Below are 25,978 nucleotides of genomic sequence, written 5' to 3' on the forward strand. Positions count from 1 at the left end.
AAAACATACCAATCCAACCCTATTTCATTATTTCTCAATATCTTTATTATTTCGAGTATTATTATTGTTTTATATCTTCGTATTTTCTAATGGCTTCCTCCTCCCTTAAATGCGAGTTAAAGATCATTGGAGCGAAAAACATACAAGCAAAACACAAAGGTAATCTATTCATTAGATGCTACCTTTCAGTAGGAAGCAACAACAGAAAAATTCAGGTTAACACAAAAGAAATAAGTTCTGCTCATCAAAAAGATGATTACATCTTTTGGGATGATACTTTTTCACTAGAGTGCAATGGTTCAGAGGATTCAATCAATAATCTCAAGGAAGCAAGTGTGTTATTCGAGCTTAGGTGGCGAAACACCAAGGCTTTTCTAGGGAAGATTGGCGGGTCTCAGCTCCTAGCAACAGCTGAGATGCCTTGGAAGAATGTCTTTGATGCGCCGAAAATGGAATTTCAGAGGTGGGCTGTTATGACTGTCAATCATGATGGTAATAAGTTGCTTAAAACTTTTGAAGACGGAGTTAAGCCACCGGCGTTACAGATAGCAATGAAGGTAGAAGTTCCGGTGGTGAGCGTGGCGTCCAAGGAAGAGATGAGGAAGATGAGAAGAAGAGAGCGTATGAATGGATGGAAAGAGTGTGGGTGCAACTCTAATGAAGGGTGTTGCTCTTCTTGTGTTGATAATGAGCTGATTTTGATTGGTGCAACTTTAGATGGCTTTTAGCTATTGTTTACACTTTGTTATTTTTGGTTTAGGTGATTAGTGAGTACATGTATAGAATTTCTAGTGCACTAATTTAGATGTTGATTTGGTAACAATCAATCAATGCAATTCTGATATTATGCTCATATATGTATCATGGCTCTGATTTGCATATACTTCAATTCTTTTGCAATATTTACTATTCAATATTCTTCAACTGCAAGATTGTTTAGATTTTAGGACTGCCCATTTAGCATGTACCTCAGTAAGAAGTTGGGCCATTGGGCTAGCTAGCAAGACCATGTTGGGCCACTTTATGATTCTAGAAATGGAGACCAAAGCCTGTTACAATGTAGAGTAATAATTACTACAAGTTTATCTCTTGTTTATCACGGGAACAAAAGTGTAATCTTTGTGATGAAAATGGGTAAAATTGCTGCGATTTTTCCTTGAAACCGTTACTTGAGGTGGCGTTTTTGCCTAAAAACAACCGCTACTTGAGATTTTAAGGTTAAACCGCTAACTCCATGATTGATTTTGCTCAAAATGGCTACTTGAGGTAGCAGTCTTACACTCTTACTCAATGATTGTTTATCACGGAGATTAAATGGGACAGTCTCTGAATATATTACTCCGTTGTAAATTTGTAAAAATTACTCTGTAAAATTACTCTTTTTTTTTTTTTTTTTTTTTTTTTTTTTTATTGGGAAGGTAATCGTAAAAATCCTAACCATCACATTAATGACTTTGAACAAGTAGATAGAGTACACTAGCTCCTTCATTCACCAAAAGCTTGTGACTAATTGACTAAGAAAATCTTTACAGAATAAAATTTGAAGTTGATTAATAAAGCAATCCATAATTTAAATATTTAAAAATACAGTAGCAGCTACTTAGAGTACATTACAAATTTCAAATTCATTTGAAAAATCAAATCATAATAAAACCCAATAAAACTCATATGATCTCACCTTCTTCACTCATTCAGTCCTAGCTCAAAAAAAAAAAAACAGAGGAGAGAGAAAGTAGAAGAAGATAGAAAAAAATGGCGGAAAGAGCAACAGCTGGTAAAAAATCTCACACTTCAACAGCTGATCTCCTTACTTGGACTGAAACTCCTCTTCCTCATTCTCCTGCTCCTTCCTCTACTCCTCGTTCTCACCAGGTTCTATTTTATTTTAATTTTATTTTTGATTTTTTGTTCATTTAATTTCAACTTTATGTTTTTTCGCATCATGCTCTCGAGTGTAAGATCTAATTTGCACCTGATTTAGGGTTTTGTTGATTAATTGATTGAATGTGTTGTTTGAATGTTTAATTTCAGCCGTCGGATGCGGTGAGTAAGGTGTTGTTTGGTGGTCAGATCAGTGAGGAGGAAGCTGAGAGTCTTGCTAAGAGGTATACGATCTGCTTGTTTTTCTCCAAATTTATTACCTTTTTTTTTCTTTTATTTGCTATATTCTTTGCTTAGATTCCTTTTAATATTAGTTTAATCTTAAACAAAATTATAGTTGAAAAATAATTTTAAAATAAAATAAAAAAAAAGGTTCTAACCAGTACAAATGTGGATTTATTTGTAGACATTACATTTTGTTGTGACGGATTATTAATTCTTAAATTGGATATTAAATTTGATTTTGTTTAGATGTAGCAATGCCTCCATAAACCCTACCAAATTATATAAATTAATGGATTTGAAAAATGGCTTAGTTGATGTTCGAGTTATTTATTTATTTTATTATAAGCTAACTATGTAAAGCATAAGGCATGATTCATCTGTACTTTTGATGGATACCCGATTAAAAGATGTTAATGTTGTGAAAATCAAGTTCTAATGAGGGCTAATAAGTTTTGATGAGTTAAGTTGGCCGATAAGGGCTACCTAAGTTCAATTTACAACTTGAAATTCTAGAACACGCTTTATTAGTACATGGAATGGAAGCATAGAAATCCATAGATTTAAAGTTGCTTTCATTAAGAAGCTTCATGACCATGGTCGTTGCTGTTAGCATAGAAGTCCATCTTCTATAAGCCTCCTGCATGTAATAGAACCTATGCAATAGTTCATTAACCTGTGGAAACTCCTACTTTCTATATAATGGTGCTAAGTAGTACGAATGATTCAAGACTCGATTACATTGCTCCCAGCTGGCTATTAATCTATAATGTGTGTAAGTTACATCCCATACCAGACCTTTCTGTTTGTATAGACAAAACCCTGCCATGCATGTATGATGTATCTAAGTTTCTTGATACCTTTTCTATCTCCGTTTTTGGTAGACCCAATATGTCTTCCAAAGAGGACTAACTGCAATGTTGATATTGGCGCTCAAATTGCATCCAAAAGCTAATTGATAGGTGTTACAACTTACAAAATTACTCATTGGTTAGTAAGTGAAGCTAGATGATAATCCGTGAATTGTAATTTTAGCTTTTCATCAGTTTGGCTATGTAGATCTAGCTACATGACCTACATCAATCTTGTTTTGCTGAATACCTATATGTCAATAAAGACATTGACTTCACATTAGAGAATGCCCAGCCCAAACCTTATTAGTTCATCACATGGACTATATGCTGACCCAGCTACATTCTGGTTGTGTTCAATATCTTGTATGATCCGAATTCAGCAGCTCTTTTCTTTTTCATATTTTTACAAAATAAGCCTTGCCCTTTTCATATTAGTGCTGGATTAATTGTTTTTATTAGACATTAGGTTCTTGAGACCTCTGCATCATTTAGTTCTTTGCATAACACCTATTCATTTGCTACTTCAGGAAGCCTTGTTCTGGATATAAAATGAAGGAAATGACTGGAAGTGGAATATTTGCTGGGTCTGAAGATGATACTACAGCAGAATCTGGGAGTGCTAATCCCAATTCGAATAAAACTGGATTGAGAGTTTATCAGGTTTATTTTCATTAATGTACTTCATACAAAGTATATTTTCTTGTAATGACACACCGGATCAACTCTTGACCCTTTCTCTTGTAACTGCCAATTGCAGCAAGCAGTCAATGGAATTAGCCAGATTTCTTTTAGTGTCGATGAAAGTGTGACCCCCAAGAAGCCTACGTCTCTGCCAGAGGTTGCAAAGCAACGTGAATTGAGTGGCACTCTGGAAGCTGAGGCAGACTCAAAGATCAAAAAGGGACTGTCAGATGCCAAGTGCAAGGAACTCAGTGGAAATGACATTTTTGGCCCACCTCCGGAAAATCTTCCTCGATCATTGGCTGTTGCACGTTCATTGGAGTCAAAAGAAAAGGACATGGGTGAACCAGCACCACGAACTGTCCGGACATCTGTTAGAGTTTCCAATGTGAGTATAATTAGTTTTTAGAGCGTGATTCAATCTTTTCTATTCTCTGGCTGTACTAAGTTGGTTTCCCCCTTATGTTGTTCTGTTTGTGTGGTCAGCAATTCGGGATCACTTGTTTAATATAACCTTTATTGTGCATTGCCTTGAGTTTGCTATCTGTGTTTGGAGGACAATGATTGTAGGAAGGTAGGTTCTAGAGGACCGTAACAGAGAACATTTGCATATGAAATTTATATGCGTGTTAATTGAATTGCCTGATTAGTGACTACTATACTGATAAACTTGACAGTATTTTCAAAGGATAAAAGTTTATAGCTGTAAGTCTAAAGTATTGGCATCTATTTTAGTATTTGAGAAGTTTTCTTGCAAAGTAGATCATTAACATTTTCTCTTTTTGTAGCCTGCTGGAGGACAGAGTAATATTATGTTTGGTGATGATCCTGCTGTCAAGTCAACAAGGAAGCTTCATAACCAGAAGTTCCAAGAGCTGACAGGTAACGACATCTTTAAGGGGGATGCTCCTGCAGAGTCAGCAGAGAAGCATCTCAGCAAGGCTAAGCTGAGAGAGATGAGTGGGAGCAATATATTTGCTGAGGGAGAGAAAGTAGAACCCCGAGATTATTTTGGTGGTGTGCGCAAGCCTCCTGGTGGAGAAAGCAGCATTAGTTTAGTTTAAGATCCTGTGTTAATCAGTAATCATGGCTATATATTGACCAACTGTTATCTGATAGGACTGGCAAGAGCTCTTCCTGCCTTTTGTGCAGCTCCCCTTGAGGGGTTTGTTAGCTAGCTAGCTAACCAACACGGTAGTAGGTTTTGACTTTGTACCCTGAATAAATTAGCTTAAGACTTGCCATGTAATGGCATTATGTTAATTATTAGGATTTCTGCATGTTTTGCAGTTATTTTAGGACTTCATCAGATCATTTAATGTATGACTATATGCGTTTACCTTGAGTTCTTGCTGTTTGAGTGCTGTATTCTGATTACCAAATGGTTGCTCACCATCTAACCCTGTGAGGCTGTGATAACCTATGCAGTTATACAAGTTGATTTTCGGTCATCTTAAAGTAAATTAGCTTTGAATATCACAAGCATTTTATGGTCATTTCAACCAGAAAATAAGTGTGTTATGTTTCATTAGAATTTCTTGTGAGTTCCATTAAAAGAATTTTATGGTAAAATATAGTAGCTTAGTACTATTTTATAGACTTTTAGTATTTTTGTGATGATTATACTCTTAAAAATATTACTGTTTGATTTGGGCCGATGCATAGAGGCAGGTAAGCTCAAACTTTACCTTCTCTTGCCTGATGTACATTAGTCTCAATTACTCTCAAATTCTCCATTGGACTAGAAGTATAAAACCCATATACTCAAAACTTTATTCAACCGGATTTTGGATTTTTGGAAGTACAATAAAACAGCAAAATCCAACCATAACAGCGGCTAGTACAAAACATAAAGTATCAACCAGAGCAATGACCATCCTCAGGTAGGTGTTTAAGCATTCTCAGAACCAACCAGCTCAATCAGCATTTTCTCGTAATCTCCGTGAGTGTCCTTAGCAATAGCACGATCAAGAGGAACACTGTTTCTGCGATAATACTCTTCCTTGATGCGCTGCATATCAACTTCAGCCCGGGTGGTCACAACTCTAGTTAGAGCTGATTCATCTGTTCCCGTCTTGTTTATAGCAAGACGAAGAAGCTTCTCAAAGTATTTCTCAGGACAGGTCAGGCACTTGACAGTTGCCCTTAGCAACTTCAAGTAATCATCCTTAGGATCCTCCTTAAGATCCTGCAGATAGTTGACAGAAAACGGTCTTAGATTTAAGAACACTATTAATAACATAATAGTAGCACACTGAAAGACAATAATTAGTACCTTGGTAATAGCATGACCATACTCATTGTTGTAGGTGTTGAGTGTGGCGCTTAGCTGTGCTGTGCTCCTTGTAGCGATGATTCTGATGAGATCGTCATCAGCATAAGCCTTGTCTGAGATCTTCTCGTGAAGTATCTTAGCCTCTGATTTTGCCAGATGAGTGTTAACCTCAGGCCCTTCGTATCTGAACGAGGTCAGCAGAGCAACCAGAAGCTGCAAAAGATAATTGAAATGCTTCAATTTAATAGACCTTTACTCATAAGAACATGATTACAGCCAAATATTCCATCAATTTGTATAATTTGCTATCCAAATTTGAAATACTTCATCCTAGACAACTGTATAACTTCTAGTTACAACATACAAGCATCAAATGTAGTTCATGAGATTTAAGTTTAAGAAAGACAACATGTAAATATGTAATGACTATGATATAAAACTTAATAAGTATGACATTTTGTTCAATTCCTTAAAACTGACTCGATCAAATGCAGTATATAGGGAAAATAGTAATCAACTGCACCTTGCGGAAGTCACCAGTGGTGTGTTGAGCCACATCTTCTTCAATCGATTTCTTGTAACGAGCATGGTAGGCTCGCCTAGCATTGAAGAGATCTTCTGAAGATCGAGTACAAGCAACTTCAATGAGAACCCAATTGCTGGAAGTGAACTTCTTAGTAGCTTCATTAGCCAAAAATGCATCGCGCTCAGGAGGATCCAGGGTAAACAAGTGAACTGCCCTCTGTATCATTCAAACAAACATTTTGCTTCATACTTTCTTCTAACATATTGTTTTTTAGACCCTAGTCACCCAACTCATACAAGAGATTCTAATATCACCAACTATTCACAATTTTTAGTTGACATGCAAGACAATGATGTAAACGAGATTTGATCACAGGTACACCAGACTAGGCCAACCCTAAGACTTTAAACAATTTCTTGGTGATCAAAATCGAATTTTATAGTTCTATCCTCTAATACAGGAGATCAAAACAACAATTGATCATATATTATACATTACACCATTAATTTTTATAAAAAACCCAAATTTATTCATCATCATTTAATCATTGTCATATAAATCAAAGAATTTAAATGAATAAATCACCTCAAAGTCACTAGTTAGCTCTTTGTCCAGAGTTTTAAGGAGATCTTCACCGTAGGTTTCCTGGTAAAACTCACGGATCAACTTGCGTTGGTACGCATTCCTATGAGCCAATATTGTTATGATCAATTCCTCATTCGTTCCCCATCCTGCAACAATGTAACAAATTTATTTTACATTTCCCATCAATGAATTGTAGACGGGATTTGATAAAGGCAGTACGACCAAAACTTTAACCAACTAAGCTAATTAAAAACGACGACAAATTTTCAAACGTCAAATAGAAAACAATAATCAATAATAAAGATTAAGAATATAGACCTGAAAAGGCTTTGTGGAGTTGCTCAACATCCTCAGCAACATCAGGGAGAGCAGCAGGAACAGAGAGGGTAGCCATTTTTGTTGAGATCTTAGTTTTTTTTTTTTTTGGTGATTTGAATGATGGAATAATGTGGATCTCCTGAGATGTTGACTGTTATTGATATGGGATATATATATATAGGAAACTAAAGGGGATGAATGTAGGGATATTCAATCAATTTTTTAAGAAAAATAATTTATTACAAAAAAAAATGAATGATGCGATTGGTATTACTTTTAGTACAAAATTGTAACGATCAGACACCTCCGCAATTTCGCAGGGATTGCTTTACTCGGTTTGGGTTTGTCTAATTGTCATCTTAAAGTCTTTACATTTTTATTGCACTGCTTGACGTGGTGATCACTGCTAACAGATCATTCACCTTTTTTAGGCACCTCTTTTTTTCTTTTTTCTTTTTTCTTTTTATAAATGTATTAATTACTAATAAGTCGCAATAATATACTTTCGCTTGAGTGTACTAATATTGTAATTGTATATTAAAATGTTTTTTCATATCAACACGGAAAAATCTAATTAAAAATTAAATCCCTTGTCCTTCCATACGCTTATGAACCAAAATAATTGTTGCCTTGTTGGTACATTAAAAAAAAAAAATAAAAAAAATAAAAAAAATAAAAAAAAAAAAAAACTATTAAAAAATTTGATTGAGCCAAGAAAAATAAAAACGACTCCACTGGGGATCGAACCCAGAATCTCTGGTTTCGTAGACCAGCGCCTTATCCATTGGGCCATGGAATCATGTTATTAATAGAGTCTCAATTTTAACTAAAATATAGGACTTCTTACGGAGTATTCGGTAACTTTGTAATGAAGCCAATACAGAAAATCTGATGAAGACTAGCTACCTAATCAGGGTTTGGGCTTCTCATTAAAATTCGAGTTAAATAAATAGAAAGGTCAGATAATCTCATTTGACAATTAGATAATAGACAAATTTTCCAATTTTGGGAACAATTTATCCATTGTTTTTTCTCATCACTTTGCTGTTAAATGATCTTGTGAGATGTTTGTTTTGGGTATTTGATGATTGGTAATTTCTGGGTTGAACAAATGAAATGGGAAAGCAACGATCTTTTCGTAGTAAAGCAGTAAATCTCGTCTCAGACCTCACCACTGTCCTTCTTAACCCCATTTCTGATAAAATCTCCAAGAATCCCCCTTCTCCTCCTGTATGTCTTTTTCTCTCTCTTGTTTTCTGTTGCAATTTCTTGGTTTTTTATGATTTTTTGAAATTTTTCTGCAATTTCATTTCATGGATTTTGTTGTTATTTGAGCTTAATTTGAAGCAATTTCATGGGTTTTATTGTTTGATTTGAGTTTAATTTAATGGGTTTGATGGTACTTGAGCTGAAGTTGAAGCAATTTCTATTTACCCATTTCATAAATTCTTGTATTTTTGTTATTTTTTATGCTTTAGGGTTTATCTTAATGGAAATTAGGATTGTGGGTTTTTGTTTAAATGTGCATTAATTAATCCATTTTGTTTTTATCTTTAGGAGAATAATGATATTGACTCAGAGGAAAGTCAGCTTGAATCAATTTGTGAAGAGGGTTCTGTAACTTCAGTTGATGGACCTGATACCTCATCTTTCACTGCATTCCTTTATTCTCTTTTAAAAGATGATTACTTTAGTGCCGAAAGAGATGACGGGCAGCAGAATAATATTAATGCACCTGTAAAAGATGAATCTGCATCTGAACCTGAAAGTGATATTAGAGCTGAAATTAAACCTGAACATGTAAAGGCAGAACCCGAAAATGTGAGTGTTGTTAGAGAGAGTGGTGGAAAGAGAGGGTTGATTTCTAAGGGGAGACAGTCTATTGGTAAAGCTATGAATTATGCTGCCAGATTAGCATGGTTTCGAAATCAAGCATCGGAGAGAATGCCCAAGTCTGAAGCTAATACTGATGGTAATGATGGAAGTCAGGATGGAGGAAATATAAGGCCGATGGAGAGTGTAGCTGAACTCCCAGACATGTCTGATAAGTCATTGCTTCTTTCGCAGAAAAACCGGATCATACTATATGCTTCCCTTCCATCACTTGTCAAAGGGAGGAAATGGGTGTTGCTCTACAGGTGTAGGATCATTGTCCTAATGCATTTAGATTTTGGTTTCTGAAATTTTTGTTTGGTTCACTGTCTAGTGTTTGATGATATGTATTCTGACTGTTCTATTGAGTCCTGCAGCACATGGAAGCATGGCATATCACTCTCAACCCTGTACCGGAAAAGCATGCTCTGCACTGGCTTGAGTCTACTGGTATCTTCTTTTCCACTTATTATTTACCTATCTCTATTTTAAGAAATACTATTAGTGAACAAGAACTGAAGGACCTTTATACCCCTTTTTTTATAATACAAGCCTAAAACTCTTCCACTCATTCCAATGCCTCAGAAAGTTGATTGTTCACCAAAGATGTTCATCTTACAATTTGCATTGAGTGTGTTGGTGTAAAAAGGTCTGGCTTTGTTTCACATCTGTGCCGTGCCCTTTTAATTGAAGTAGTTTTGCTTTTGAACAGTCCTTAAATCGGAAGAAAGATTCATTTATGTGAAAGATTGATTGGACAATTGAAATTTAATGTGTTTCTGATTGTGGTTTTCAGCCTTTTAGCTCCTGAATTTGCATTCACTATATTTGACTATTTGAGTAACTGATTCTGGTGAACAATTGAACATTAGGACATAAACTCATCTTCACAAACACTTTTTCACTGGCCAGTTGCATCTTATGTAACTTTAGGAATGTTTCTTATCATCTTGCTCTTGGAAAACTTAGTTTTCATCATGATCTGGTGGTATTGGACAGGTGGTTGGTGATCGAGGTGGTGCAGTTTTTGGCGGATTGGTTGAGGCGCCTCTTAAACCTTCTAAAAGCAGGAGGTATCAGGTGAGTTTGACCCGTAGGCTTTCTTAAGCTCGTGGTTTAAAAATTTTGATTTCTGCAACGCTAGTCTAATTCCTCGATGCATACTCAGGGGTCAAATAGCACATTTCTTTTTACCGATGTACCTGGCCAGCCGATTATATATCGACCCACAGGTACCAATATTGAAGCTGTGCTGCATATTTAAAGTACTTCATTAGACTATGGTCTATCAGTATGTATTTAGGAAGTCAGTACTAAGTTACCATGAGAGGTGGCTTATGTTTAAGTCATGTTTAGAATAAGTTCACTGCTATCTTGCTTTAGCTTATAAACTTAAATGAGGTTGTAGCTATGATTTGGAGCACTGTTCTTGTGCATAAAAACTCTGTCTGATTCTCGACATGTCATTTTATGCAATCTTCTTTTTACTGGATTCAGATGAAATATTTCATGTGTCTGCAGGTGTAAATCGATATTATACAGTGTGTTCTCCTGATTTCCTAGCAATGGGCGGTGGTCGTCACTTTGCACTCTACCTCGACAGTGATCTGTAAGTTTATCTCATGTTGAGAGCCATCTCTTCTTAGATTGCAAGATTTCTTATTTTATTATACTTCATTTTATTTATTTATTTTGAGGTGGTAAAGATGGTTAAGATGTATTTGTATAGAAGTAAAAAAGTAATGTAGAGGACCTAGCGGCCAAGGGCCTTCGAACATGAGGAAAAAAATGTCTTGATATTAGTCAAAAGATATTATTCCATTGAATGCCGAATATATTATAACTCCCATTTCTTGCTATACTTGAACAGATTAAATGGATCAAGTGCAGCATCTGACACCTATGGGAATTCTTGCCTTGCTCTTTCCGAAGACTTTGTGGTGAAAGAAGTTGAGGTATTATTTGACTTATCCTGGATACTCTTACTTGTACCATTCATGTCTCTGTTATATGTTCAAGTTTCATAGTGAAGTTTGAGTTTTGGAATGAAACCAAACCTTTAACTAACTGCTTCTACCTTCTACAGTTATGGGGCTTTGTAAATGCTTCGAGGTACGAGGAAATTCTTGCTTTAAGTCAGAATGAGCTACCTGGTATTTGTAGATGGTGACTTGTAAACAGTTAATAATGCCGGAGTGATTAAGCTTCTGGAATCACGATTTTGCCAGGTTGTAGGTGTTGTTTGTTAACTAACGCGTTAATGCCCAACAGTGTATATATTCAACTGTATCATCTACTGTTTTACCATGACAATGGGAAGAGACTTTAAAGCTACTGCTTTTGTACATAAATATAAAGTTGTATGTATAGAGTACCAGCAACATTTACTGCTGTGGGATTACAGATTACTGATTTAGTTGTAGCCAATGTCCTCATTTCTCTTGAGGATTCCAAATGAATTAAGCTAGCTATTTACATGTTGTGAAAAGTTTGCAATGCACCTAATTTAGCACAAACTCTGTTGGCCTACAATTTTAATTTATGTTACTCATTTCATATCTTTAACACCAACTACTTTTCTTTTCTCCCTATTCTCTCCCTCCTATAGACATTCATTAAAGGAATGGATGCCTAATAGCCTAGTTTATCATTGTGATGGACTTCATTTTTGCATCACATCCAGATTGTACGGATATATTGCAACGAAACCATGTAATCATGTAGTACAAATGGGGCAAGAAATTGTTCGTAGAAAAATATACATAACTACTTTCGAGTGAACATATACAAAATTTCAACAACAGTTGGTACCATCAAGAAGTGTGATATACTTCTTGCTTGCTTTGTCTAACTCGATAATAAACTTGAACTTACAATGTTAACACTACACACGAAAGCACCTATGATCTAAACACATTTAGAAATCTTAAGCAAGTGCTTTAAGTTTCAATTACTGAGGCTTATTTCTAAAATTGGTAGAAGAGCAACAACAAATTCCACAAATTCCAAGGAACTGTATTCAAGGTTACAAGCAGCTAAAAATGTTATAACTTAGAGATCTGAGGGGAAGAGGATTCTAAAAGACCGATTTCAGCCAAAATAAAAGGGCCATAAAAGTGCAGAACCAAATTATCAAAGAAAATCATTCTCAAATCAGAATTAATCTTTTGCGCCATATAAAGTTAAAAGAAACAAGGAATGCTCCACCCTTTCTTCCCGAGCAACCCAAAGTCCATGCAAAATATCCCCCTGGAAACAAGGCGCCATGAGATTGCTTCTCAAGAGAAAATGCACCAGCGACCAGAGTCCTCAATTTGACAGCTTTGGCAGTCTTTGCTAATGACTCCGTCTTGATCTCAACAGTTGACGTAAAGACTGGAATAGCATTTGTATACAGCTTCTTGCTAGTAAGCAGATTCATGAACCCCAAGAGCAGCACGACCAGATGGATCAAGGTTTTTCGACCATGCAGCATCCCACTCCACTGCTTTAGCAGTACTGCAGGCAACACTTGGACCACCTGGAACAGTTTGTCTAGCAGCATTCTGCTCAAACAGAACCATCAAAAGACATTTAAAATGATCATATATATACATATATAATTATAACAGAGACCAGGGCTAAACATGGATGAGAACAACACGGGAAAATTGAAGTGAGGAGTCAATCAACACTAGATAGTAATTACATTACAAACGTGCCCATATCCACGATTGAGAGAAGGCCAAAAGAGGTTAATTATCCTTACCTTAGGAAATAATTTTTCAAAAATCGCCCTGTAATAATACCCTTCTTTAGTTGTTGGAGTATTTTCAGGGTAAATAAAATTCGCATTTGCCAACATTGAATCTGTAACCTGAAAAGGTTTGTTGTCAAAGTTTATTATTAACAAGTGAGATATCGAATAGAGTGGGCAGAGGCCCAAACTGATGAAATTGAAGGCTTTAATCACCATAATCAAGACTCATACATGTTTGCTAGCATGATCTTTCAAGCCATCAATCCAACTGTATCCCACTCCATCACTGAACTGTTCCTTCTGCCGGTACAATATGTGCTAAAGCCAAAATTGCAAGAATATAATCATCAGTCTCTTTGGTGCCCCATAAATCAGTAAGATCACAAAATTATCAAGAAAAGACCCCTATAAAAATCTTGGAAGTTGGAACGAATGTCCTACTACCCATTGACTCAGAAGGTACAATAAATATAGCCAAAGTAGCAACACACCTTGGGCAGGTACGGTTTCTTTTCATCATCAAAAGCATTCCTTAAAATCCACTTCTCAATCCTCCCTTGATCACGTTTTATCTGCAAATTTTGTTAACATATATGAAAATGCATACTAAATTCCATCCTTACGGATTTTCATCAATCATATCACAATGAAACCTTTTATTCCTAAATATCCATCCAGTACAAGGTTTCATTGTGCAATATATGTTAAAAAGCACATGCATTGCTCTTATAATTGGTTCATACAGGAAGATTTAAGCCAGATAAAAGTATAAAACAGTCAGTGGGGAATTTTTTTTTTTTTACTAAAGCAATATGTATGAAGTAAGAGCAAATAGTTCCAACACTATTATCCATTTCCCCTTCCTATAAACCACCCCCAAAAGTTATAAAGGGAAAATAACAATTATGCAACAGGTGCGTCAACAGTGAGCAATTCATTATCAATCTCAAGGAAGCTTACTTGAGCAGTAGTAAACTAGTAGTAAAGTATATTGGCAACAGAAATTGACATTAGTTGATGTTTCCATAGAACATTAAAAAATATGTATAAGAAATTTTCAGTTACCATTTTCCACTCTGGATCAATACTCATTGCAACATTAATAAATTCTTTATCCAGAAAGGGAACACGTGCTTCAACACCCCAGGCTGATGTTGACTTATTGGCCCTCAGGCAATCATACAGATGGAGAGCTTTAATCTGAACAATACAAACACCAGATCAAAGACACAATCAAAATATTGTAATGAAAAGAAAATATACACAGCCAAGGAATACCTTTCTGCATGTTTCCTCATGGAGTTCCTTCTTGTTAGGTGCCTTGTGGAAGTACAAGTAACCACCAAAAATTTCATCAGATCCTTCACCAGAGAGAACCATCTTTACTCCAAGGGATTTGATTTTGCGAGACATCAAAAACATAGGGGTGCTGGCTCTGATAGTTGTAACGTCATAGGTTTCTATATGATATATAACCTCTTCAAGTGCATCTATGCCTTCCTAAATTTGAGAAGGAAAACTTTAGTTGTCTAGTGTATATAGAGTGAAACTTGAGTTAATCTTATATCTAAATCAGGTGAATTCGTAAAAAGAAAGTACCTGAACAGTGAAAGTAAGCTCATGATGACGAGTTTTAAGATAATCAGCAACCTCTCTTGCAGCTGCGAGATCCGGAGAACCCTGAGTAGCTAAAGATGAGTCTAGTTCCAAGATTTCAGACTGACTAAAGCAAAGATCAGCTTATTTACACATCTGGTCTACGCATAGACACAGTCGTGCATATCCAAATTTAAAATGCAATGCTACCAAATGTCACTACTTCAATATTTTAATATCCCCATAATAAAATTGGATTTAAATCAATTTAACTAAAAAGACCTAGGTACATATAGTAATATAGGAGCATAACATCGTAGATACGTGAAATATTGTTACCAGTCAACTTTCTTCTTTCCTATCCAGAAGAACAAGTTTTATGAGAACCAATTATCTGGATTCCCCCATGGAAGCCAATTTCACCAGACCCAAGATGAATAGTTATGCAATTTATGCATTGCTACGATACAAGTGATTGTAACAAGCACTACTGAAAGAGATGAACTGTTGATATCTGAACTCTGAAGTACAAAGGCATGATACCTTCAAACCAATGCAAAAGGAATGCAACTGTGAACCCCATTGGTATGCTCCTTCCATTTCTTCCAAGTGACGTGATGCTACAGCAGCAACAAGAGATGAATCTAGTCCACCCGACAGAAGTACACCAAATGGGACATCTGTCATTAATCTCTTAAGAACAGACTGTATATAATTATAAGAGAAGGTTAGCAAATCAGAATGTAAATTTATTACAAGATCTAAGTAAATCACAAACCAGACAGGAAAAAGAAATCTAACAAATACAACAGTTACAATTTTGCATTCTGCAACAAGAGAAGATTTCTTCTCTTTTAAATATTAAAAAATTAAAAAAAATTAAAAAAAAAAAAAAACGAAGTCAGGAGCAAGGAAAAAAAGGCTGTGTAGTAAAGTGAGGGACAAAGGAAAAATGTCGAGATATTAAGTACTGATAAATAGAGAACAGTTGATTATTATTTATAATATACCTTTTCAAAAGCTTCACGTAAAACTATTGGATCATATGGAGCTGAAGGTATCTGTTCTGAGAACCATGGTGGGTTGTACCACCTTCTTAACTCGCCTGTAACGCGTTAAATGAAACAGTATTAAATTCGTTAATCCTTAATCTTTAAATTTGAATCACATCTTAGCCAAGATAGCCTACGAACTAGATAATAGCATACCCTGTTTGCTTGAATATATATGTCCTGGGGGAAAAGAGATAAATCGTTCACAATCATCACTTAAGGCCTTCATCTCAGAAGCAAACCAAATGGACCCTGCAAAGAAAACATTTTTATTGTAAATAAACTCATGACTGTGAAAGATAAAAGTATCTGTAGCTACTGCTACATTTTTGTAATTGGGAGGGAGGAGGGAGAACAAAAGAACACAAAGGTCAACCCAAAAGAGTCATAATAGTCAATATTCTTGAGAGAAAAAGCAATTATAGGATAGCATGCCCATAATGTATATGAATGACAGCTAGTATCACACAATTAAAACATCATAACAAAGTGGAGGTTAAAGCTTTAAATTTAAAGACATCAAAGCAATCAGCAAAGCATCATAAGATTGCATCACCACCATAATGAATCAATGAAACATATACTATAATTTGGCGTACCATCAGGACCCCAACCCATGTACAGTGGGGTAATTCCAATACCATCACGAGCAGCAATGAAGCTTTTATCGCGTGTATCAAGAAGTACAAAGGAGAACATCCCATCGAGCATATCCACAAACTCTTCCCCATATTCTTCATACTGCCAAAGAAAAAAAAAAAAAAAAAGCAGCTCACATTCAAGGATCCAATGTCCCATAACCAAGTGTTTTCAAATTAAATTTGGTGAGTGTTAGGATGGTATACAACAAGAAAGAGTACATAACATTAAGGTACTTACAAGGTGAGCAATTACTTCACAATCACTACCAGTGCGAAACTGATGTGACTTCAGCTTCAGCTCCTCTCGTAACTGTTTGTGGTTGTATATCTCTCCATTGACCTGACAATGATAAATACTCTATGTATCATATAAAGGCTGAGTTTATTATGCTTAAGTGTGTACTTTGAATCTAATAGTTGATAATCCATGCATCCTGATGCTGGATTTCAGAAAACTAACAACAAAGGAGATATATATGCTTGGGTGCATACTTTGCATCTAACAATAAATAATATATACAAGCTACAACATATTACAGATTGAAGATGAAGATGATGAAACAGAAATATTGTTCCTAGTAATAAATAAACTTCACATCATTCCAAAAAGGCAAGGATATGTGAAATAATCACTGATACACATTTCTATATTAATTTATTTATAAAAAAAATTAAAAAAAAAAATAAAAAAAAAAAAATCAGATGGAAAGTGAAATTACTGTGACAACAATGGTCTTGTCCTCGTTATAAAGAGGCTGATCTCCCGAAGTGGGATCAACAATAGCTAACCGCTGATGAGCAAGGTAACAATTCTCAAAGCAGTGTATGCCACTCCAGTCAGGGCCTCTGTGACGTAACCTATCATTAACAGAAGACTAACAATCAGGCAAATTTATACACTGATTATAGTGTCCTTGTCACACAAAGAAAGACACGATGAATAAGTAAACAAGTTCATGATATACTATGTACTAACAACAAACTTTCTTGACTAAACCATCGCATCTCACACAAAATAGGGATAAAATAGAACAGGCATTAGTGTGAAAAAACAGATACGGGCAGAAGTACTATTCCCTCCCTTAGACAACCTCATTTCAACTAAAACTCTTGTCCCACTTAAAAGCCCCATTTCTCAATTTGGGTGGAATTTATCATCCACTAATATCTGTTTTTAATCATTTTGAATCAACAAAGCCCTCTAACCCCTGCATATTTGATCATGTGTAGCATGTAGATTTTTAGAGCTGGAAACATGATCACTTAAGTAATTCTAGCATAGGTTGACAGATTTGAGGGGTATGGTATCAATTTCCCGACCAAAGATAATTTTGTCGGCTCACTTATTACCCTCTCCAACCCACCAGTGACAAATTGTGTTACTTTCCTCAATCTCCCTTTTCATTACCCTTTCCCTCCTTCACTAGATTCCATTCCATCCTTCTTCCTTTAACCATACCAAACACACCCTAGAGGTGTATTTCAATCAACAAACTGAACTTATCTTATCTGAACTATCTGAAATAAGCTAAAAAGAATCAAAACCAGCCGCAGACACTCTCAATCGGTCTCACGAGTGAAGTTTTTATAATTCAACGAATCTTTCTCAGTCATTTTCATTGACATGATCCATTTCACTTCTATCTCACCTCATCAACTTCACTGCCAAACACTTCTTCCTTATCCGACCTTCTCACAATTCGGAATAGAGATATGCCAATTCAAAACAATCCAATTTCACTCCTAATTCATAATTCATGAACATCTTAATTCTTAACAATCTCCAATAAAAAATTCAACAAAATGTCACATACATTCAACATTATTATCACGTAAAAAATAACAAAATCATCCTTAGTGCATTACATTGCAATTATAAATACATTTAAAATAAAAAAATTAAAAAAAAAAGTCATATAATTAATAAAAACTAATTGTCTATTACTGGTAACATTATTAACAGAAAATGCCTAATTTCATATCATCAAACCAATAAATTCCCAATCACAATAAACAAATTATTCTCTAAAAAAAACGGTGAAAATAACAATGCAATACCTCCGAGAAAGTTCGATGATTCTAGACCTCTTAATGTGAGAAGTATCGAGACAACCGAAGACGGCAAGTATGCCACACATGATGATGATGGCGGCTTCTTTCTCTCACTTACTTTCTCTCTCTAACTTTCTCTCTCTTATTACTCTGTTATTTAATTTATTACCAAGTCAGAAAAAATGAAGGTACTCTGATGCTAAAATGGTGCAGGATATATAACCCTGCCAATCGGAGCCGTTGATGATTACTGGAATCACAAAGATTCTATTTTTTTAATTTTTTCATTTCATTTTTTTATTTTTGGTCTAAAACTAGGGTTTTGCCTTTTTGGCAACTCTAATTTTTTTGTGGGACCTTTTTTCGTTAAAATAAGGCAATTGGGATGAGGAGAGGGTTTAGATTCTGTCTCGACTCTCAAGTGTGAAATTGTCTTTTAGTGAGCGGCTCAGCGCCCCTTAACCTTGACCATTGCTAGTGGTTATAGCTTTATGGAAAATATTACCTAGTCACTCTAGTTTATCGGGGTGTTTGGTAGGAGGGATGAGGGATAGGTAAGGAAACCTGTCCTTAAATACTTTTACTACTACGGAGTATCATTTTTTTTTAGTTGACATGTGTTCTTTTTTAGGAAATTTTTTTAATTGATACGTTTTCTTTTGGGGTAATTTATTTACTTTGGATTTATAAGCTACTCCACTTGTTTTTTCATTTTCTCTCACTCTCACTCCTCTCCTTAATATATGTGCCTAAATCAAACGCGTCAACTAAATAGAAACGGAGGAAATATATTGAAAGATTTGAACTTTAAATTTCTTTAAGATATGAGATAATAAGTCTTATCAAGTGAGTCAAGCCTTACTTGTTTCGAGAAATCTTTGCTTACACGTAATCTATTTTATTTTCAAACAAATGCATCGTACCAATGGTTGTATTGGTTGAGATTATAAGTTGTAGACATTTAGATAGTTGTTTAATACGCCAAATTATGCGTGAGTTTCTTGTTAATTTTGTTTCATGTATGGTTTAAATAAGTTATCTATCTATATATTAATATTTGTTGTAAATAAAGTGAGTTTGCAAATAGGTGAATTATATTGAGTAATACAGATTTTGATTGTAAGAAAATTCATCAAATGGTTTTTTTAGAAAATCAATGGACTTTAATTACTAAAAAGCATACTCGAGTTGGTAAAAATTTGACATAGTCTTAATAAATCATTGGTGATATCTATTCGTTTATGAGATCAGGCTCAAGCTTATGCTGGTTTCATCTCATTTTAGCTTTTTGTGTTTGGTTGTTTAGAAAATATAAATAAAAAAAAAATGTACTCATTAATAGAAAGAGAGTTATCAAAGTGAGTCAAATCAAACCAATTTTGAATGATCACTAAACTTACCTCGTATTAGATTAGCTTTATATTGCTTCGATGGATTATTGACTCAATGATGGTCTTTTTTTTGGGGGGGGGGGGGAATAAGGAGAATGACCCTATCGAGCCAAAACTTTTCACAGGTCATCCGAATTCAAGTTATTAGGCTAGATACTTTGGGAGTTGGGGGGGTAAGGGAATCATCACATCAAGGTTGGGAGATGCAAACCTTACCACTAGATCAAGTTTTGCTCGGTAAATAGGTTGTCATAATGATTCAAGTTGAATTTCGTGATAACTGTATTTACAAATCACGAGTCCACAATGCACTCAACTTTTGTATATTGCATTGGGGCATTAGTAAAATCACATTTGGTCTCATCGAATAACACATTGATCTGGTTGATACTAGAAAAGAAAAATTTTTAGATAGACCCAAAACTATTTAGAAATGAATAATCGTCTTCTTTATTACGATAAAATCATGTTTAATTTTGTAACAATTCATTCTTTCATTTCATTATATCATAAGAGAAACTAAAACTTCATAAATCCAAGATAAACAAAAAGTGAAAGTCAAATAACTTACTTATAATTAGGCAAAAGCTAACGTACGCCCTAAGAGCGTTGGATAAGATAACTAAAAAGTAGAAAGATTAAATGAAAATGAACATTAATGTGTAATTTTGTCATGCTTTTCTAAATTAATACTTTGTAATAAATGTCATTTACTCATTTGTATTAGTGACACTTTCGAAGAGTGGAATGATCTGTTCCTCATTCAAAGATTAAGACCTCCAAAAACACTACGTATTTGAGTATTTCAAATCTAGAGTGCCTTTACTTTACTCAAGGTCTCTAAGTATTGAAGGCAAAAGCGTACATCGGCACCCAATCGCATCAATTCTGAATTTCCAGGACTTGGCGCGGGTGGCCCTCAGATGGAATCCACCAAAGAAAACACCTCCAACACGTCAACCGCTAGAGAAGAGAGAGAAAGCTCTGAGAAAAAAATATGGATTTTCTCTGCTTTGCTCACTCTCCAATATGGTTCTCAGCCTTTGATCTCCAAGCGCTTTACCGGGTTTCTCTCTCCTCCTTTGAATTTTTATTTATAATTTTGTTCATGGTATTTGTTTTGATTACATACTGTCTTTTATCTAGGAATTATATGCCATAGTAGATGGTAATTGGAATTTGGGGCTGAATTTTTAATTTGGAATTTTATTTTGTGTCACATTTTAGAAATAGTTGATGGGTAATTTTACAGTTTTTTAAAAATTGTTTGTATGATTTTACCTGCTGATATAATGTTGGTTCAATTAGAACATACTTTTATGAAATTGGTTGAATTATCCATTGGAGAATGTATATAAACATATGAAAAGTACTGGGTCGGTAGGCTCTTTGTTGAATGTCAGACAATGTTCTTCCTCAATCCAATTATACTGTCCTATCTGGTTCAATGTACCATACTACCATGAATTTTAAAGGCAAAGTTGGCTTCGAAGCCCTAACCTAGAGCTTGGGTGCACCCCCACCAAATACCGATTGGGGTGCAACGCATGCCATTAATGGGCGTTTTTTGGCATTCAAAGTGAGACGTATATGGTAATTAATGGAAATTTTAAACGTGCTATATAGATACTCGAAATAACCCACATGATTTTGAATTGTGCAATCTATGTTAGGAAAATAATTCAAATGTGAGTTGAGACTATTGAAAAAGGAGAGAAAGATTGACTAACATATAAGATTGGCAGGGTTCTCCACTTATCAGTTAGCCACTTATTTGTTCAAGGATGGAACTTGGTTGAGCTTGTATGTGGTCAGACTTTCCTACTATGTGGGCTTGTGCTCGGCAGTGAATTCTATCTATAGCCCATACTAAACCTTAACATTGATAGGGATAAAATTTAGCCGCTAGGCTAACTCATCTTGACTAATTTTCATGTAGGGTAATGGATGGCACCATTACTACATAATTGGGGTGCTGTCTTATATTGTACTTTTGTCAGTGTGATATAGGTCAATTTAGCTCATATACATGATGCTCTTAAATCAAATCTATGTAAGTTTGGTGCAAAATGTGCTTTTACTTGCATGTTTCAAATTAGGAGGAAAAAACTTTGAAGTTGGGGTGGGTTGGGACTGATTTAGTGTTAATTACAGAGTTAAACATAAGCCTATAGATAATATTACGGCCTGGCATTTTGTCAAATAGCACCAAACCTTAATTTTCGTTTTTCGTTTATTTATATAAAATTATCATAGACCATAGAAGTTTAACTAATTAAAACTTAAAAGACTAAATTGGTTCATCATGTTCCCAATTTCATACTTGAGGTTCAAAAGCTAAATGAACAAAACAAGGTCTTCTGTCAAAAAAAAAAAAGGGGGGTTAACTTATACATTCTCATCAGTTTATAGTTTATGAGTTTTAGTAATTGTCATGTATCGATGTCTATGTTTGGTTTGGTCATTTTCCCACATATTTTTTAAAAATTCTAGCCAAGACAGCAAATCCCAAATTTTGATGGAAACATTGCATCCCATTTCCAAGTCAGACTCTGTATCATGTCATGACCATAGCACTTGGTGCTGTTTAGTATGCAATTTAAATTATGCAGCTAACAAAGTTCTGTCTAAAAACTCTACAGCAGCTATTGTTGTTTCACCAGTCTCCATAATTTTTCTTCACTTGTATCATCTTGTTGAATGTTGGTTTTTCTTGTAGGCGAGATGTAATCGTGACTTCATCAGTTTTGGCATGTGAAGTTGCAAAGGTGATCCAATTACTGTATTTTTAGCTTTCCACCATGACATTGTATTATTATATGATCCTGAATTCTTTTTATCCTTCAGGTTATATGTGCTTTCACGGTCCTCATATTCAATGGTAGCTTGAATAAATTATGCAAAGATTGGTCTTTACTCAGGGCATTGACCTTTTCTGGACTCCCAGCTGCGATCTATGCACTGCAGAATAGTTTGCTTCAGATTTCTTACAAAAATCTTGACTCCCTTACATTTTCAATGCTAAACCAGACAAAATTATTTTTCACAGCCTTCTTTGGGTATATGATATTAAGGTAAGATTTCAGTAAGCAATGTTAGTGCCTATCTTATTTTCTGATTTTTTTCGAGTCAAAGAAGGGTACAATGGGTACTTTGTGGCTTGTAGTTGGAGTGGTGGTAATTTATGGGGCAGCTTACTTTTCAAGCTAAAGGATTTTGGTTATATTGGACTATTAGAGTGGTCTAGTTGTGTGGTTTTGCCATTTCTGGTATGCCCACAACACCCTCACTTGTTCTTTGAGTCCTTCAATCATTTGTGGAGTCCCTTAGATGTTTTGATTTATGTTGCTTGGGAGCAATGGGGTGTTGATCCAAGGGTTTGATCCTTGGACTTTGCTATTGTAAGGGCATTTGTTTCTTTTTGGTCAATTTTGAACTTCTTAATGTCACTTCGTTTGGTGTAAGAAAATCAGGCACAAGTACTCTTATTACACAAAAGGTTCTTTGTAACAAAGGCTTAGAATTTGTTGAGATAGATAAAATAATATTACCTCTTAAAATTATATATTGCAGTCCTTGTGTCGTGGACCTTTGATTTTTTTGGATAGCTCAAATTCCTGATTGCAATCATTTACAGGCAAAAACAATCAATTCAACAAATTGGAGCTCTATTCCTTTTGATATTTGCTGCTGTACTTTTAAGCATTGGTGAAGGCACAAGCAAAGCTTCTAAAAGCCGGAATCCCGAAGAAGTGCTATTTTACGGAATTGTTCCTGTCTTGATAGCCTCTGTGCTTTCAGGTCTAGCTTCTTCTTTGTGTCAATGGGCTTCTCAGGTATCTTTAGCTTCTCTGTCACTCAGGTATCTTGAACTTCTTTTTGATCTTGATTTATATTTGTTTAATCTTTTCAGGTCAAGAAACACTCCTCATATTTGATGACCATAGAGATGTCAATTTTCGGAAGCCTGTGCCTGTTGGCCAGCTTGTCCCAGTCCCCTGATGGATATGCTATGAGAAAGCATGGCTTCTTTTACGGATGGACTCCTTTAACTCTGGTATCTTCTTTTGTCCTCGGCTACTTAATGTATTATCAGTTATGCTTCTTCTTTGCCTAGGAATTACATTCTGAAATCGTAGCAATAAGTAAAATGATAGTTCAATTCACCAACGTTATCTATTTTAAGGACATTGGCCCTGAATCTTCACTAAACCTAAAATAACACTTCCCATCTCTTAAGATGTACTTGATTGAAGTCCATCAAATTCTTATGTTTACAATGTTGGGATGGATGTAACCACATGTTTGATGTTTAGATGAAAAGGTTCCACCTTTTGTATTCACCTGTTATACTTTAATTTACGTCTCCCCTCACTTACCTGTTCCCTGCTGGCCAGGGCTTGGGCTGAGCAGACTTGGCCATTCCCTGTTGGCCATTACACTCTCTTTTTCTTATCACAAGTAAGGCCAGCCAGCCAGGAAATGAATCCTGGGGCGCTGCATAAGGTGGCCTTGATGTTGTGTGAGCTAAGAGTTCAATGGCAAAATTATTATTATTATTAATTTTTTTTGGTGCAAATCTCAATGGCACAGTATCATTGTGAACATGAACATTTGTGACATGAAATTTTGCTCTTTTTATTTCTTTCAGGTCCCTGTAGTAGCAAATGCCCTTGGTGGAATTCTTGTTGGGCTCGTCACAACTTATGCTGGTGGTGTCAGGAAGGCAAGTTTGCTTAGATTGAAGAAAACTGTCTTCAAAAAAAAGTAAAAAGTCTTCAAAAAAAAAAAAAAAGATTGAAGAAAACTTATTTTTAATCAGTATTTTATTTTATTATTTTTTTTAATAATAATGTATTGTCATTCACATGATAGTAAATATTATTGTGTTTGTGAAGTAACTGAGACCCATTGGAGCAAAAATTTGATGGGTAATTGGGAAGACTTTTGTTTAGCTTTAGGCTCTAAATTACCACCTTCCCATAGGCTTGTTAATGGAAAGAATACCTTCATCGGCTTCATGTGAACCATTTTGAAGTTTGTTTTTAGTAAGATTTGCATATTAAAAAACTTAAAAATAGAATGAATAAGGAGAACGTTATTTTGTTGGGTCGGAACGAGTTTATTTGCATATAGACCGCACTATTTTTCACTATTCCAGCTTTATATTAGCTTCCTGGTTTTATGTCAACTGGTCCTCGTTGCCTAATTTGTATCAGACTCTTGCCACTGAAAAGATTTAACATCTCACTTCATTTTATGTTTTGCAGGGTTTTGTCATTGTTTCTGCGCTTCTTGTGACAGCCTTGCTGCAATTCATTTTTGATGGTATACCACCTTCACCATACTGCCTTGTGGCTCTTCCCCTAGTGATTACAAGCATCTCAATGTATCAAAAGTACCCTTACCGTGCCAAAAAGAAGGAAGCTTAGACCTAAATCGTTCTAAGTTGGGGAGGATCATTTTTTATTTTTCTTGCCTCAACTGTATGTCTTGGATGGTGGTCTGTTCAGATTATAATTCCTCTGGCGGACACGTGATGTCAATGCTGTAGGCAAAAAACTAATATGCAGGCATTGTGTTTCTTTTTCTCTATTCATTAGAATTGTATTAAAGTCTGTCGGACATGCCTAAACCGTTACATGATGAATATTCATTCACTAGAATGTATAGCTGAATGTCTTTTACCTGACATCCGAATGGCTTTTTGGATATCCAGGCTTCATTTGGGTGTCAGAACTGGAAATTGTAACTAATCTATATTACTGAATGAAGTATGTCTGTGTTTCAAGTCTTCACTCTAACAATTTACTCTGTATATGGGGACTATTGAGGAGAGGTAAGAAAGTCAGGCCAAGCTTACCAAGTTACCAAAGGAGTGCCAGCTAAAGCGTAATCAAGTAATCATCATAAAGTTTTTGAAGTAATCATCATAAAGTTTTTGTTCACTTTCGTTAAGTAAAGTCGTGGATCTTGTGGTATAGGGTATATAATGCATTTACTCTTTTAGGGAAATTGATTTTGGCACACCCTTAATTGATTTTAGCACACCCTTATGTGAGAAGAGAATAAAAAATTGTATTCTCACATAAAAGTGTGTCAAAATCAATTTTGGTGTGCCAAAATCATTTCCCCTATTTTAGGTGGGGTTTGGTATGGGGTAATTACAAAAGGGAAAGGGAATAAGAACTAATTCTGTTGTTGTTGTTTGTAATGCCATTTAATCACCCTCTTCCTTAGTGCGAAAACCAATCCGATTAATTACAAGATTGTCATTTGACAAATATCAAATG

The 25,978-nt window shown here is 35.2% G+C and overlaps 6 protein-coding genes and 1 non-coding gene across 7 annotated transcripts; 4 read left to right on the forward strand and 3 right to left on the reverse strand.

Annotated features, from left to right (window-relative positions):
- Positions 1–89: 89 nt before the first annotated feature.
- LOC145638793 (uncharacterized) lies at positions 90–728 on the forward strand. The gene has a single exon (XM_081689833.1). It carries the CDS (start codon positions 90–92, stop codon positions 726–728), a length of 639 nt encoding a protein of 212 aa, XP_081545959.1.
- A 950-nt stretch (positions 729–1,678) lies between these two features.
- LOC145562978 (uncharacterized) lies at positions 1,679–4,998 on the forward strand. The gene is made up of 5 exons (XM_081623393.1): positions 1,679–1,872; positions 2,032–2,105; positions 3,485–3,617; positions 3,715–4,026; positions 4,427–4,998. The coding sequence occupies exons 1-5, from the start codon at positions 1,753–1,755 to the stop codon at positions 4,700–4,702; spliced, it is 915 nt and encodes a 304-aa protein (XP_081479519.1). The 5' UTR covers positions 1,679–1,752; the 3' UTR covers positions 4,703–4,998.
- A 388-nt stretch (positions 4,999–5,386) lies between these two features.
- LOC145626664 (annexin Gh1-like) lies at positions 5,387–7,493 on the reverse strand. The gene is made up of 5 exons (XM_081679134.1): positions 7,343–7,493; positions 7,025–7,170; positions 6,437–6,655; positions 5,914–6,126; positions 5,387–5,826 (listed from the first exon to the last, which is right to left on the reverse strand). Exons 1-5 carry the CDS (start codon positions 7,416–7,418, stop codon positions 5,530–5,532), a joined length of 951 nt encoding a protein of 316 aa, XP_081535260.1. The 5' UTR covers positions 7,419–7,493; the 3' UTR covers positions 5,387–5,529.
- A 575-nt stretch (positions 7,494–8,068) lies between these two features.
- Positions 8,069–8,141, reverse strand: TRNAR-ACG (transfer RNA arginine (anticodon ACG)). The gene has a single exon. It is a non-coding gene; the product is annotated as a tRNA-Arg (tRNA).
- A 144-nt stretch (positions 8,142–8,285) lies between these two features.
- On the forward strand, positions 8,286–11,605 carry LOC145626672 (uncharacterized). The gene is made up of 8 exons (XM_081679142.1): positions 8,286–8,572; positions 8,900–9,480; positions 9,592–9,664; positions 10,214–10,294; positions 10,383–10,446; positions 10,736–10,823; positions 11,085–11,169; positions 11,301–11,605. The coding sequence occupies exons 1-8, from the start codon at positions 8,459–8,461 to the stop codon at positions 11,382–11,384; spliced, it is 1,170 nt and encodes a 389-aa protein (XP_081535268.1). The 5' UTR covers positions 8,286–8,458; the 3' UTR covers positions 11,385–11,605.
- A 358-nt stretch (positions 11,606–11,963) lies between these two features.
- LOC145562988 (asparagine synthetase [glutamine-hydrolyzing] 2) lies at positions 11,964–18,643 on the reverse strand. Its single transcript, XM_081623401.1, has 14 exons — positions 18,301–18,643; positions 16,962–17,100; positions 16,481–16,582; positions 16,201–16,342; positions 15,758–15,853; positions 15,560–15,654; positions 15,093–15,254; positions 14,553–14,633; positions 14,232–14,453; positions 14,019–14,153; positions 13,445–13,525; positions 13,185–13,271; positions 12,963–13,070; positions 11,964–12,759 (listed from the first exon to the last, which is right to left on the reverse strand). Exons 1-14 carry the CDS (start codon positions 18,378–18,380, stop codon positions 12,619–12,621), a joined length of 1,671 nt encoding a protein of 556 aa, XP_081479527.1. The 5' UTR covers positions 18,381–18,643; the 3' UTR covers positions 11,964–12,618.
- A 1,827-nt stretch (positions 18,644–20,470) lies between these two features.
- LOC145626683 (UDP-N-acetylglucosamine transporter ROCK1-like) lies at positions 20,471–25,477 on the forward strand. Its single transcript, XM_081679152.1, has 7 exons — positions 20,471–20,751; positions 22,405–22,453; positions 22,533–22,759; positions 23,323–23,521; positions 23,599–23,742; positions 24,337–24,411; positions 24,956–25,477. The coding sequence occupies exons 1-7, from the start codon at positions 20,609–20,611 to the stop codon at positions 25,115–25,117; spliced, it is 999 nt and encodes a 332-aa protein (XP_081535278.1). The 5' UTR covers positions 20,471–20,608; the 3' UTR covers positions 25,118–25,477.
- The last annotated feature ends 501 nt before the right edge of the window (positions 25,478–25,978 follow it).

The sequence above is a fragment of the Chenopodium album genome, chromosome 1 (assembly GCF_948465745.1).
Source record: "Chenopodium album chromosome 1, dcCheAlbu1.1, whole genome shotgun sequence".
Taxonomy (NCBI): domain Eukaryota; kingdom Viridiplantae; phylum Streptophyta; class Magnoliopsida; order Caryophyllales; family Amaranthaceae; genus Chenopodium; species Chenopodium album.

Bases quoted from the DNA above. Each gene is read 5' to 3' on its own strand.
- LOC145638793 (XM_081689833.1), top strand. From the start codon at position 90: ATGGCTTCCTCCTCCCTTAAATGCGAGTTAAAGATCATTGGAGCGAAA.
- LOC145562978 (XM_081623393.1), top strand. From the start codon at position 1,753: ATGGCGGAAAGAGCAACAGCTGGTAAAAAATCTCACACTTCAACAGCT. The intron at 2,106-3,484 runs GTATACGATCTG...TTGCTACTTCAG, and splicing joins GCTGAGAGTCTTGCTAAGAG to GAAGCCTTGTTCTGGATATA. The intron at 3,618-3,714 runs GTTTATTTTCAT...TGCCAATTGCAG, and splicing joins CTGGATTGAGAGTTTATCAG to CAAGCAGTCAATGGAATTAG.
- LOC145626664 (XM_081679134.1), bottom strand. From the start codon at position 7,418: ATGGCTACCCTCTCTGTTCCTGCTGCTCTCCCTGATGTTGCTGAGGAT. The intron at 6,656-7,024 runs GTGATTTATTCA...TGAATGATACAG, and splicing joins AGCTAACTAGTGACTTTGAG to AGGGCAGTTCACTTGTTTAC. The intron at 5,827-5,913 runs GTACTAATTATT...AACTATCTGCAG, and splicing joins ATGGTCATGCTATTACCAAG to GATCTTAAGGAGGATCCTAA.
- LOC145626672 (XM_081679142.1), top strand. From the start codon at position 8,459: ATGGGAAAGCAACGATCTTTTCGTAGTAAAGCAGTAAATCTCGTCTCA. The intron at 9,665-10,213 runs GTATCTTCTTTT...GGTATTGGACAG, and splicing joins GCACTGGCTTGAGTCTACTG to GTGGTTGGTGATCGAGGTGG. The intron at 10,295-10,382 runs GTGAGTTTGACC...ATGCATACTCAG, and splicing joins CTAAAAGCAGGAGGTATCAG to GGGTCAAATAGCACATTTCT.
- LOC145562988 (XM_081623401.1), bottom strand. From the start codon at position 18,380: ATGTGTGGCATACTTGCCGTCTTCGGTTGTCTCGATACTTCTCACATT. The intron at 17,101-18,300 runs GTATTGCATTGT...TGTTAATGATAG, and splicing joins ATCATCGAACTTTCTCGGAG to GTTACGTCACAGAGGCCCTG. The intron at 14,154-14,231 runs GTATTCCTTGGC...TGTATTGTTCAG, and splicing joins ATGAGGAAACATGCAGAAAG to ATTAAAGCTCTCCATCTGTA.
- LOC145626683 (XM_081679152.1), top strand. From the start codon at position 20,609: ATGGAATCCACCAAAGAAAACACCTCCAACACGTCAACCGCTAGAGAA. The intron at 22,454-22,532 runs GTGATCCAATTA...TTTATCCTTCAG, and splicing joins TGGCATGTGAAGTTGCAAAG to GTTATATGTGCTTTCACGGT. The intron at 22,760-23,322 runs GTAAGATTTCAG...AATCATTTACAG, and splicing joins TTTGGGTATATGATATTAAG to GCAAAAACAATCAATTCAAC.